We start from the raw sequence: 14458 nt of genomic DNA, 5'->3' as shown, positions 1-14458 counted from the left end.
GTGAAAACTGGACAGTCAAATGAAAAATAATAAAATTAGACCACTATTTTATGCCATATATAATCATCAACTCAAAGTAGATTACAGAGTAAATATAAGACTCAAAACTATAAAAGGACTAGAAAAAAGCATGGACAGTATAGACAGTTTGTTATCGATCTTAACAATATCTCTCTGGATGTCTCCAAGAAAAGAGAGAGGATAGCAAAAATAAACAAATGGGGCTACATCAAACTAAAAAGCTTCTGAACAGCAAAGGAAACGACTAACAAAGTGAAAACACCTAATGGAATGGGAGAAGACATTTGCAAACCCTACATTAAATAAGGGCTTACTATCCAAAATATCACTACGAACAAAGCTAGTGGAGGTGATGGAATTCCAATTGAGCTATTTCAAATCCTGAAAGATGATGCTGTGAAAGTGCTACACTCAATATGCCAGCAAATTTGGGAAACTCAGAAGAGGGCACAGGACTGGAAAAGGTCAGTTTTCATTCCAATCCCAAAGAAAGGCAATGACAAAGAATGCTCAAACTACCACACAACTGCATTAATCTCAAACGCTAGTAAAGTAATGCTTAAAATTCTCCAAGCCAGGCTTCAGCAATACGTGAACCGTGAACTTCCAGATGTTCAATCTGGTTTTAGAAAAGGCAGAGGAACCAGAGATCAAATTGCCAACATCTGCTGGATCATCGAAAAAGCAAGAGAGCTCCATAAAAATACCTATTTCTGCTTTATTGACTATAGCAAAGCCTTTGACTGTGTGGATCACATAAACTCTGGAAAATTCTGAAAGAGATGGGAATACCAGACCACCTGACCTGCCTCCTGAGAAATCTGTATGCAGGTCAGGAATCAACAGTTAGAACTGGACATGGAACAATAGACTGGTTCCAAATAGGAAAAGGAGTGTGTCAAGGCTGTATATTGTCACCCTGCTTATTTAACTTATATGCAGAGTACATCATGAGAAACGCTGGACTGGAAGAAGCACAAGCTGGAATCAAGATTACCGGGAGAAATATCAGTAACCTCAGATATGCAGATGACACCACCCTTATGGCAGAAAGTGAAGAGACACTAAAGAGCCTCTTGATGAAAGTGAAAGAGGAGAGTGAAAAAGTTGGCTTAAAGCTCAACATTCAGAAAACGAAGATCATGGCATCTGGTCCCATCACTTAATGGGAAATAGACAGGGAAACAGTGGAAACAGTGGCTGACTTTATTTTTCCGGGCTTCACAATCACTGCAGATGGTGACTGCATCCATGAACTTAAAATACGCTTACTCCTTGGAAGGAAAGTTATGACCAACCCAGACAGCATATTAAAAAGTAGAGACATTACTTTACCAACAAAGATCCATCTAGTCAAGGCTATGGTTTTTCCAGTGGTCATGTATGGATGTGAGAGTTGGACTATAAAGAAAACTGAGTGCAGAAGAATTGATGCTTTTGAACTGTGGTGTTGGAGAAGACTCTTGAGAGTCCCTTGGACTGCAAGGAGATCCAACCAGTCCATCCTAAAGGAAATCAGTCCTGGGTGTTTATTGGAAGGATTGATGTTGAAGCTGAAACTCCAATACTCTGGCCACCTAACACGAAAAGCTGACTCACTGGAGAAGATCCTGATGCTGGGAAAGATAGATGGCAGGAGGAGAAGGGGATGACAGAGAATGAGATGGTTGAATGGCATCATCAACTCAATGGACATGGCTTTGGGAGGACTCTGGGATTTCGTGATGGACAGGGATGCCTGGTGTGCTGTTTTCATGGGGTCACAAAGAGTCAGACATGACTAAGCAACTGAACTGAACTAATCCAAAACATAAAGGAGAACTCATAAAACTCAACAACAACAAAACCTGTTCAAAAAATGGAGGAAGGATCAAAGATTATGATTTTTCCAAAGAATTTCTGATTGGGCTGCATAAGTAGGAATGCAAGTGATACCAGAATAACAGGCAAGTTTGGTCTTAGAATACAAAATGAAGCAGGGCAAAGGAAACTCTTAACAGAGTTTTGTTAAGAGAACACACTGGTCAGCAAAGACTCATTTCCAACAACCCAAGAGATGAGTCTACATATGGATGTCACCAGATGGTCAAAACTGAAATCAGATTGATTATGTACTTTGTAGCTGAAGAAGGAGAAACTCTATAGAGTCAGCAGAAACAAGACCTAGAATGACTGTTTCTCAGATCATGAGCTCCTTATTTCAAAATTCAGGTTTAAATTGAAGGAAGTAGACAAAAACCACTAAGCCATTCAGGTATTACCTAAATTAAATCCCTCAGGATTATACAGTGGAGGTGATGAATAGATTCAAGGGATTAGATCTGGTAGACAAAGTGTCTGAAGAACTATGGATGGAGGTTTGTAACATTATACAGGAGGAAGTAACCAAAAATATCTGAAAGAAAAAGAAATGCAAGAAGGCAAAGTGGTTGTCTGAGGAGGCTTTACAAATAGCTAAGCTAAGAAGACAAGCAGAATGCAGGGGAGAGAGGGAAAGATATATCCAACTGAATGCAGAGATTCAGAGAACGGAAGGAGAGATAAGAAAGCTTTTTTAAATGAACAATGCAAAGAAATAGAGGAAAATAACAGATGAGAAAGACTATACATCTTTTGTGGAAAATTGGAGGCATTAAGGGAACATTTCATGCAAGGATGGGCACAATAAAGGACAGAAACTATGATACCACTCTAATAACAGAAAGTGAAGAGGAACTAAAAAGCCTCTTGATGAGGGTGAAAGAGAAGAGTGAAAGAAGCTGGCTTAAACCCAACATTAAAAAAACTAAAATCATGGTATCCTTTCCCATCACTTCATGGCAAATAGAAGGGGAAAAATTGGAAGCAGTGACAGAACTTACTTCCTTGGACTCCAAAATCACTGTGGATGGTGACTGAGGCCATGAAATTAATATATGCTTGCTCCCTAGAAGGAAAGCTAAGACAAACCTAGACAGGATAACATATTAAAAAGCAGAGACAGCAGCCTCCAAAATGAATACCACAATCACAGAAAGTTAACTAAAATGAAAAGAATAGTATTATGTCCCAGATGAAGGAACAAGATAAATTCTCAGAAAGACAACAAAATGAAGTGGAGATAAGAAACTTTCCAGAAAAAAAAAAAAATTCTGAATAATGACAGATAAGATGGTCCAGGATTTCAGAAGAGAATGGAGAAGATGCAAGAAATAATTAGCAAAGACCAAGAAGAACTAATGATGGACTTTGGCATCATCAGATGGTTGGATGGCATGACCGAGTCAATGGACATGAGTTTGAGCAAATTCTGGAAAGTTGGTGATGAACTGGCAAGCCTGGTGTGCTATAGTTCATAGGGGAGCAAAGAGTCAGACACGACTGAGCCACTGAACTGAACTGAACTAAGAACTAAAGAACAAACAAACAGAGATTAACAATATACTAGAAGGATTCAACAGTAGAATACTGAGTTGGAAAATATGGTAAGTTACCTGGAAGACAGAATGGTGGAAATCACTGCTGCAAATCAGAATATAAAAAGCAGAGACATCACGTTGCAGAGAAAGGTCCATATAGTCAAAGCTATGGTTTTTTCCAGTAGTTATGTACAGCTGTGAGAGTTGGGCCATATAGAATGGTGAGCACCAAATAACTTATGCTTTTGAATTGTGGTGCTGGAGAAGACTCTTAAAAGTCCCTTGGACTGTGAGGAAATCAAATCAGTCCATCCTAAAGGAAATCAACCCTGAATATTCATTGGAAGAACTGATGCTGAAGTTGAAGCTCCAATACTTTGCCCACCTGATATGAACAGCCAACTCAATGAAAAAGATCCCAATGCTGGGAAAAACTGAAGGCAAAAGGAGAAGGAGGCAAAAGAGGATAAGACCTGTGGTGGATTCATGTTGATGTATGGTAAAACCAATACAATACTGCAAAGTACTTAACCTCCAATTAAAATAAATAAATGTAAAAAAATTATAAATAAAATATTATTAAATACCATCACCAAGTCACTGAACATGAGTGTGAGCAAACTTCGGACAGTAGTGGAGGATGGAAGAGCCTGGTGCACTGCAGTCATGGGGTCACAGTCGAACAACAACAACAAAATTCATGCACAAAATCCACTAAAGTTGAACATGTTCTATCTTCTAGGTTATGTACTTTGAACCTTTGTTCTCTTTAGTATATCACTATGCTTTCCCATAATACAAGTGATCCTTATCATTATTAATAATAAACTATACAGCATTCTTAATTTTACACATTCCCAAGCTAATTAACCTACCAGAAATCTTTAAAAGATTAATAAATTCAGTTAATATTTCAAAATGAAAACAAAGTCATGACTGACAGTCTAAAGTTCTATGCATCATAAACTCTGTATGTTTTTCTAATATAAATATCGACACGTATACACAATGTATGCATAAATACATGCATATATAGTATAATCCACTGTCTTATTTCACAAGTAATGTTGTCAAGTATTTTCCTTAATCTGTCTTATACTGTATGTGCTTATTTTTTTCTAAGCCTCAGATTTTATAAAAGAAACGAGCACTAACTGTGTTTTGCAAATATATATCATTCATTTTTAAAACATTTTCATTATGGCAAAGCAATACTCAGTCAACATAAAGATAAGCATTATTTTTTTCTTTACCTCTACAGATGGGAACAGGAAAATCCCATGAGGCTGTATTGACTGAATTGGCTATACAGGTGAGTTGAGGGTGGCCATCGAGGATATACCCAGTTACACAGCTGTAGCGGATCTTGTCCCCAACATCAAATCTTGTACCATATAGCACACCTTTGGGTGGAACTCCTGGATTTCCACAAGAGCTACTCTGCAATTCTACAGAATAGAAGGAAAAGGAGTTTACAGTTATTTTAATACATATTTTTATGTTTTAGATTTATAAATTACATGTAGATACAGATGTCCTTTGCACCAAGCCTGGCTTGCTGCGATTCATGGGGTCACAAAGAGTCGGACACGACTGAGCGACTGAACTGAACTGAACTGATACTTAAAGTATACAATTATACAAATATAAGAGATTTTTTAAAAATAATATTCATCCCAGAGAAAAATACATTTTCCCTTAAAGAGAAAAAAACGTTTCACAGAAGTAGAAGAAGTTACAGATTTTAATGAAGTTAAGAGGGAATAGTATTTCCTAAATTTTCTACTAGATTATTTACATTTATACTACAAATCATGATCAACAGAAATACAAATAGTAAGGAATAAATGGACTAAAAGATATTCCAGTTTGAGTAAAGTTAACTTTGATTTAGTTAATAGTATTATACAAATTGTAATTAACTGCTGCTGCTGCTAAGTCGCTTCAGTCGTGTCCGACTCTGTGTGATCCCATAGACGGCATCCCATCAGGCTCTACCATCCCTGGGATTCTCCAGGCAAGAACACTGGAATGGGTTGCTATTTCCTTCTCCAATGCATGAAAGTGAAAGTGAAGTCGCTCAGTCGTGCGGGACTCTTAGCGACCCCACGGACTGCAGCCTGCCAGGCTCCTCTGTCCATGGGATTTTCCAGGCAAGAGTACTGGAGTGGGGTGCCATTGCCTTCTCCATGTAATTAACTAGGTAATTAATTAACTAATATTAATGAAAGCTGGATAAGAGTATGTAATAGGAGCCCTGTACTATTTTCATAATTTACCTGAAAGTCTAAACTTATTGCAAAATAAAAAGCTAAAAAAGACATTGCAATGCAAAAATAAAGTATGTTTCCAATTTAACCTGATATTTGCTCAGTTAGTAAAGTGGATGATATCACTTTACATTAAATCAAATAATTATAAACCATTATAATGCTGAAAATATCAATAAAAATATTAAGTAAAAATACCAAAATAAAAAAACACTTTATAAAATGTAGTAGCAACTGTGTAAAATCAACAATCATTTATTGAAAATTCGTGCAGTAAACAAAGTTGAAATTTTATATTTTTACCTATAATATGCACATAGTACTTTTGAGAGTATTTCTTAAGTGAAAAAAAAATTTTTTGTTTAATTTTTCAATGGTACTGAAAAGAAAAAATCAGTGATGAATTTCAAATGAGGTCAATCAATGAAAGAAGTATTGAAGATTCATAGAACTTTCCTTATATATATTAGAAATAAAGTATATACTTTCAGTTTAAAGCAATTATTTAAAGTTCTCAAACCTAGAAATGCAAAGAACTTGACTATTATTAATTAAATATCAATGGTTTCTATAAATAACAGTTAATTCATTAAGCTACCTTAGCATTTAATTATACATTGCGAACTACTATTTACAAAATATTTTAAATATCTGTAACCATGGTTAATGATTTTTAATATTTCACTTTACCATTTCATAAAGTCAAATTCTATAGTTCATTTTTGGTAAAATTTAACACATTTATTTCCTGTAAATTTTCAGTCATTTTTTACAAAATATTTTTGAAATGAATAATTTATTTTGGAATAGTTAATTTTTTAGAAAATTTAGTTGATTAATAGATGAGCTGTTTGCAGCAAGAGAGGGGAGGTTAATAAGTTTTGATGAAATGAGTTAAGAATTCAATCCCTTGAATATAGTAAAGAAAAAGGAAATACTTTTAATGAAACTACCACTTGTGTTTTTAGAATCAATCCATTCCTTCCCTCTCACCCCCCAAGAAATAATTGAGGTCAGGACTTCAATTATCATGAACTTCTACATCTAGGGAAAAAGGAGTTTCCAAATTATTTCACAAGAAGCTTTAGGTGTAGAAATGAAAGGAAAGAAAGAAAAAGGCTCTAAATAGTTGCTATGCTCAAATTTAACTTTTAATTACATGAACAAATAAACATTACACAGAAAAAAGTACTAAAGCAAAGAGAAAACATACAGAGTGAATCAGTGAATGAATAATAACACTGATCTGAGTTTTAAAAGATTACCTAATCTTATCTCTTGCCTTGTGGTTGAATTACATCGAAAACAAAGACAGATAATAATTTAGGCTGTTTCAAAATTAAAGTAAAAAAATAATAATTCCAAAATATATCTGGTTCTCCTCTTCAGGAAACTGCTGCTATTGTTTTCCCTTGTTCTTTGACCTTCATTAAAAATAACCTACCCATCATCCTCTGTACATTGAGGCATTCATGAACACATTATTAAGAACTTTCACATTCAGGTTTAATAGATCCCAATTGTATAGCCATTGCTCATAGTTTCTATTTTTTGTCCTCTCCCAACCCTTTAATTTGGGACTTCTCTCTCTATGCTGTTTATGTCCATTTTAAAACGCAGAGCCAAGAAATATATGTTATTAGCTGGAAGAATTATATGCTTCCCAGATGGTGATAGTGGTAAAGAATCTATCTGTCAATGCAGGAGATGTACTGAGACAGATGCGGTTTGATCCCTGGGTCCGGAAGATTCCTTGGAGTAGGAAATGGCAACCCACTCCAGTATTCTTGCCTGGAAAATCCCATGGACAGAGGAGCCTGATGGGCAACATACCATTGGGTCGCACAGAGTTGGAAGAGTAGCCCACCATTCTAAAAAATGCTATATTCTGATTAAACATTCATGTTTTATTCTTGATTTTTCTAAATAGCATTGCAATGTGAACTTTTAAATAATATTAGCTTTTTGTCATTACTATAAGAGTTGTAAAACTAGCTAACATAGATTAATTTTTAAACACTGCTTCTACCAGCAATCAAGAGTTTGAATTTCAAGAGAAAACGAAGATATACATGGAGAGTCAGGCTCAGTAATACACGTTGCAAAGTAATCATTATTATACATGGTATTTACAATAAGTAATGATTTTGTTTATTATAAAATCATCCTTAAGGAAAACAGAGATCTAAGCATAAAACAAAGAATTTTCATGTAATTCATTAAATGTACCTGCCAGCTAACAACACTGTGCTTGTCACTTCAATGTGTTTCTGAAGCAGACGATTACATCTAAGCAGAATTGCCAAAGAGACTATAGCCATCTTTCTTCACCAACATATGACACTAATATGTTAATCAAAGGCTTAGGTGATTAAAACATAGCTATAGAGCCAGATAAATCCCACTTAATATTCAGTAATGCAAAGATTAAAATGGGACTGGAGTGTGTTGGGAGGAAGTACTATAAAGTTATTTTCACCAAGACTATTGGTTGAGCATTGATCAAATTTGTTAATGCAAAGATTACTAAATAAAAGAAACTCCCTATGTACTGAAGCTTCATTTGAATTAGTCTTGGAATTATGCCATAGGATCATGTTTATAAGACAAAACTGAAATACTTAGGGTGGGCAGTTTAGTGAATTGAGAAGATCAATGGAAAACATGTCTAAAGACTTTATACTCAAATATGTCTCTAAAAACGTCAGATTTTCATGTAATTTTACTGCTCAATCCAGAACAAATGATTGTGAATTTGTTTAAAAGCTGTGTTTTTTATCTTCCTTTCTCACAGATATTGAAATTATCAGCAAATAATAGGCAGGAATTTGATAGCATAAATATTCTAAGGTGTAAAGGATTGTTGATACAGCAAGAATTACTTGGGAGAAATCCAAGATAAACAAAAATCCAATTGTAATATAGAGATTATAATTTAGTGGCATTCATCTATATCAATTAAAAAGGAAACATAAAAATATATTACTTGGTAAGTGACAATTAATTTATTCATCAGAAGCTCTTGAGGTTTACCATTAACAATGCTCTATGATATGAACCAGTGTAAAACACCATCTTCCTTGCTTTCTAAAAATCAACAGTTTGAGGAATCTAATATCCTCAGTCACTGAAAACAACTCTAAACCATATTCTGCTTTAAGCATTCATTTTCACACCTTCAGTTCAGTTCAGTTGTTCAGTCATGTCAGACTCTTTACGACCCCATGAACCACAGCATGCCAGGCCTCCCTATCCATCACCAACTGCCGGAGTCTACCCAAACCCATGTCCATTGAGTCAGTGATGCCATCCAACTATCTCATCCTCTGTCATCCCCTTCTCCTCCTGCTCTCAATCTTTCCCAGCATCAGGGTCTTTTTAAATGAGTCAGCTCTTCGCATCAGGTGGCCAAAGTATTGGAGTTTGAGCTTCAACATCAGTCCTTCCAATGAACACCCAGGACTGATCTTCTTTAGAATGGACTGGTTGGATCTCCATGCAGTCCAAGGGATTCTTAAGAGTCTTCTCCAATACCACAGTTCAAAAAGCATCAATTCTTTGACACTCAGTTTCTTCCAACTCTCACATACATACATAACTACTGGAAAAACCACAGCTTTGACTAGACAGATCTTTGTTGGTAAAGTAATGTCTCTGCTTTTTAGTATGCTGTCTAGGTTGGTCATAACTTTCCTCACAAAATACCCAGCATCATATATGATTTCCCTCATTGTACAGAAAGGGAAATTGGGAATCAAGTAACTTTCCACAGGCCACCCAACTAGTAAGTTGTAGACTTGGGTATGTCTCTAACTTAAAAGTCTTAGATCATTGCACAAGCACATGCTGTTACCCAATGAAAAGTGATGTTCGTTCCACAAATGTTTATTAAGCAGTTGTCATGGGCAATGTTTGGGGGACTGTTGTTATTCAGTTGCTCAGTTGTGTCCAGCTCTTTGTAACCCTATGGACTACAGCACATCAGGCTCCTTTGTCCTTCAATATCTCCTGGAGTTTCCTCAAATTCATGTCTATTAAGTCGGTGATGCTACATAACTCACTCATACTCTTACCACCCCCTTCTCTTAGTTTTGCAAATGACAGACATGGCTCTTCCTTCATAGAGTTAATAAATGATGCTCACCAAAGAAATAAATGACTACAGAGTATTAATTATAATGTAGTAATTGGGATAACAGAGACCCCATTTCAATTCCTAGGTCGGAAAGATCCCCTGGAGAAGGGTTAGGCTACCCACTCCAGTATTTCTGGGCTTTCCTGGTGGCTCAGACAATAAAGAATCCGCCTGCAGTGCAGGAGACCTGGATTTGATTCTTGGGTTGGGAAGATCCCCTGGAAGAAGAGAAGGCAATCCACTCCAGTATTCTTGCCTGGAGAATCCCCATGGACAGAGAAGCCTGCAGTTCTTGAGGTCACAAACAGTCAGATTGAGCAACTTAGCATGTAGGCAGTTGGGATAAAAGAAACATATAGGCTTAAATAAAAGTATATAATTGAGAAAGTTTAATTAGATTATGACATAAGTTTTAAAAACAGGACAGAGACTTAGCTAGAGCAGGGATTCCCACCTCCTGGGCTGCAGTCTGATACAAATCTGTTAGGAACCAAGTATGTTCACCTCTTGAACACAGCAGGAGGTGAGTGGAGGGCTACTGAGCAAAGCTTCATCTACCACTCCCCATCGCTCGCATTACTCCCTGAACCATTCCCTCTTCCACCCCAGTCCATGTAAAATTTGTCTTTCACAAAACCAGTCCCTGGTGCCAAAATCTTTAGGGAGCTAGAGGGGAAAAAATATGAGAATTATCAAGCATATTCAAAACTTTAATGTATAAGAATCAAAGAACTCTAATAGTTATTAGAATTGAAAATACAGTGAAGATAGTTCTATGGCTGTGGTAAGGTTGAAACTAAATTTGTATAAAAGTATTCCAAAAGGGTTGGCCAAAAAACAGGTTTATGTAGTGAATATACTGGAGAAGGAAATGGCAACCAACTCCATATTCTTATCTGGGAAATCCTGTGAACACAGCCTGGTGGGCCACAGACCATGGAGTCACAAGGAGTCAGACATGACAGTGACTAAACAGCAACAGCAGTGAATCTATTTAACATGCATATGTTATGAATAGAAAAGAGAGCTTTTCCATCATAAAATGTTACTGTGAGATACTATAAGCACTTTCAAAGAGAAAAACTGAGAGTAAATAACTGGAATCCCTAAATGTATATATGAGCAGAGATTTTCATAGTATGTATGATATGTACAGTGTGAGTTTACTAATATATAGTAATTCAATTTAATATGAAAAACTGCATTAAATAGGATCACCAAAATTAATTTTAAAAAATAATAACAACCAAAATAATGTATGTATACTATTTGGATTGGGGAGTATCAACTTTAAAGGGCTGTTGATAAGATTACACAAAATAATATATATATATATAGGTCATTTATATGCTGAGCGAGCACTTACTACATGGTAGACATTATTAGCTCAACTAACTGCAACTTTACTATTATTGCAATTAATTTTGCATTTGAGACATCTTAATTAGGTGTGATTAAGTTATGATCCACTAAAGTTAGGGTCATGACTTCACTGTGGATAAACATGTCACTTGCCATATCAGTAAACAAAAGATGTTGCAGCCATCAAGCCATGAGCCACTGCATCCACACCCAGCTGTGTACCTTTAGGCAACTGAGGATGAAGAAATAAAAAAAACTGACCCTTCACCTCTTATGATTAAGGTAAGGTTCAGGTTAAGACTCTTTGTACCTGTTAAGGTACAAATTAAAGGAATGATTTCAATGAGTCTGTATCTTTGCATTTTTCTACACATAGGAAAGTGCTAAATTCATTAACCTGAGATGTCTAGTTTTTCCATAATAGTAATATTTTTTGTGTTCCAACTACCCGTTGTTATGGGATTTTGGTTTTCTGTTTTTGAGTTTTTGTTTTGCAAAAACTTCTATGTATAGTGGCTCTTCCCTTACCTCATCAGAACAGTCCCTCAGAGCTATGTAAGAGATTCTCTCTCTGGCTTAAGTTGTCAGTATGTATGGCAAATTAAACATAATTCTCAACTTTTAGGTTATGCATGGTTTTCAGTCAACATTATTAAATGCTAATTATTCAAGGTGTAATCTCAACTCCTGGCTTCCCCATGGCACAGCAGTAAAGACAACTCAGGAGACACAGGTTTGATCCCTGGTTCAGGAAGATCCCTGGAAGAGGAAATAGCAACCCACTCCAGTATTCTTGCGTAAAAAGTCCCATGGATAGAGGAACCTGGCAGGTTGAAGTCCATGGGGGTCACAAAGAGTTGGCCATGACTGAGCATGCAATCAAGAATCTCAACTTTCAGTAGAAGATTTGTATAACAATATTTACAAAATGTCACTGATTCATTCTTTTTTTCATTTCTTGATTGGTATCGTATCAAGCACCATACAAGGTATAGCGCTTATAGAAAGATCTTCCATGTATTGCAACCTAACATGTTCCCAATAAGTTAAAGAATAAAAAGTTAAAAAGACAATTTAAATCCTGAGAGTATATATAAAAGACTATAAAAGAACAGAATCATATTTTTCTTGGAGAAATTCAGTAAAACTCTGCCAAGTAATTCAGAAAAAGATAAGAGATTTATACTAACAAACACATTAAAACAAACTTGGGTCTAAAAAAATAAATCCCCATTTGCTAGGAACACATGGGTATTTGTGAAAGGCAAGATACTTAGCAAAAAATCAAGAAGAAAACCTGACCTTGAAAACTGGAATGAAAATCAAATGAAAAAATAATGGATACCATGACTATACAATTGCATAGTTATTCAGTCAAATAGATGAAGCATGATCCTGCTGAGAACAATTAACAATGCTCTAAAATATTGTGAAATTATATCTACTAAGGAAGTAAAATCATGTTGTTTATACTTCTTACAGAAAATTAGTCTCAGGGTTTTATTTCCCAGGTGATTAAAAATAATTTAGAGGAGTGTAACATCAAGTTTAACCACCTTAGTACCTCTCATCCTGAGACTACCAAGCACTTAACTAATACATTTAAAAAACATTTTTTGTAGTACAAGATGTTCTTTTATCACAGATACTGAGCCATTTCACTCACATAGGACATAAATGGTCTTTGAGAATTCATTGGAGACTCTGGTTTGACTAAACATTTTGTGAATATTTTGAATCAGTCATTCTATTTATCATGTGCCCATAGACTTTTATTTCAGTATATATAATCAAATAGAATTTACTTCTTTACACATTTGCCTATTAACATCTTGAAACAGGGGCTCTAATTCATCTTTGTGTATCAAGAACTTGGTACACTGTGTGGTAATTTGGCAAGCAAACAAAGGATTGCTCAATCAATTGAGTTATCTCTTTTGATAGAAAAATATAAAAGATGATCATCACAGAGTTTATAGGAGTAATGTTTAGACACCAAACAGTAGAGAGCAACAGGTGCAATAGAAAAGAATAGAAGGCATATAATGAATTAAACGTGTATCATAATAAGCAAAGAAATACATTGGCACCATCTTGTATGGGTAAAATTACATAGTTGTGTCATTCAAAACTGTTTTCTTATGCAAACATATTAACTGAAAAAAGTCAGTTTCTAATCATGAAAATAAATCCTAAGCTGCTGGTCATACCACAGTTCTCAATGGGATTTTAGAGATGGAGCAAACATTAGGCCACATTTCTCATTTTAGAAGTCATCCTGAAGCTTAAAAAAGTCTCAGATTTAGCAATCAAAAGGATAAATTCCCATTTTAAAAATTTATTTTAACTTAATGAAAAGGAAGTCAAACTACTGATGCAGAAAAATAAGAAATAAAAGCAGAGGAAAGGCTAACAAAGTGTTGCCAAGAGAGTGCATTGGTCATAGCAAATACTTTCCTCCAAAAACACAAGAGACGACTCTACACATGGACATGACTAGATGGTTAATACAGAAATCAGATTGATTATATTTTTTGCAGCCAAAGATGAAAAACCTCCACAGAGTGAGCAAAAACAAGACCAGGAGCAGACTGTGGCCCAGATCATGAATTCCTTATTGCAAAATTCAGATTTAAATTGAAGAAAGTAGGGAAAACCACTAGACCATTCAGGTATGACCTAAATCAAATTCCTTATGATTATACAGTGGAAGGGACAAATAGAATCAAGGAAATAGATGTGACAGAAAGAGTGCCTAAAAAACTATAGAAGAGGTTCATAACATTGTACAGGAGGCAGTGATCAAAACCATTCCCAAGAAAAAGAAAAACAAAAATGCAAAATGGTTGTCTGAGGAAGCCTTACAAATAGTTGAGAAAAGAAGAGAAGTGAAAGGCAAAGGGAAAAGGAAAGACATACCCATCTGAATGCAGAGTGCCAAAGAATAGCAAGGAGAGAGAAGAAAGCCTTCCTCAGTGAGCAATGCAAAGAAATAGAAAAAAAAAAATAGAATGGGAAAGACTAGAGATCTCTTCAAGAAAATTAGAGATACCAAGGGAACATTTCATGCGAACATGAGCACAATAAAGGACATAAACAGTATGGATCTAACAGAAGCAGAAGATATTAAGAGGTTGAAAAAATACACAGAAGAACTATACAAAAAAGATCTTCACAACCCAGATAACCATGATGGTATAATCAATCACCTAGAGCCAGATATCCTGGGGTGCAAAGTAAAGTGGGCCTTAGAAAGCATCACTATAAACAAA

General features: G+C 35.5%; 1 protein-coding gene across 3 annotated transcripts in view; it reads right to left on the bottom strand.

Moving 5' to 3' along the window:
- The window catches only part of CSMD3 (CUB and Sushi multiple domains 3), a 1381373-nt gene that overhangs the window by 1051767 nt on the left and 315148 nt on the right, over positions 1-14458 (bottom strand). For all 3 annotated transcript variants that reach the window (XM_068983804.1, XM_068983805.1, XM_068983806.1), the window contains exon 4: positions 4673-4867. In XM_068983804.1, the coding sequence (XP_068839905.1) occupies positions 4673-4867 (195 nt within the window). The remainder of the gene's footprint in view (positions 1-4672; positions 4868-14458) is intronic.

This window comes from Capricornis sumatraensis, chromosome 11, assembly GCF_032405125.1.
Source record: "Capricornis sumatraensis isolate serow.1 chromosome 11, serow.2, whole genome shotgun sequence".
Taxonomy (NCBI): domain Eukaryota; kingdom Metazoa; phylum Chordata; class Mammalia; order Artiodactyla; family Bovidae; genus Capricornis; species Capricornis sumatraensis.
The sequence above is the reverse complement of the archived record's forward strand: the minus strand, read 5'-3'. Positions and strand labels throughout refer to the sequence as shown.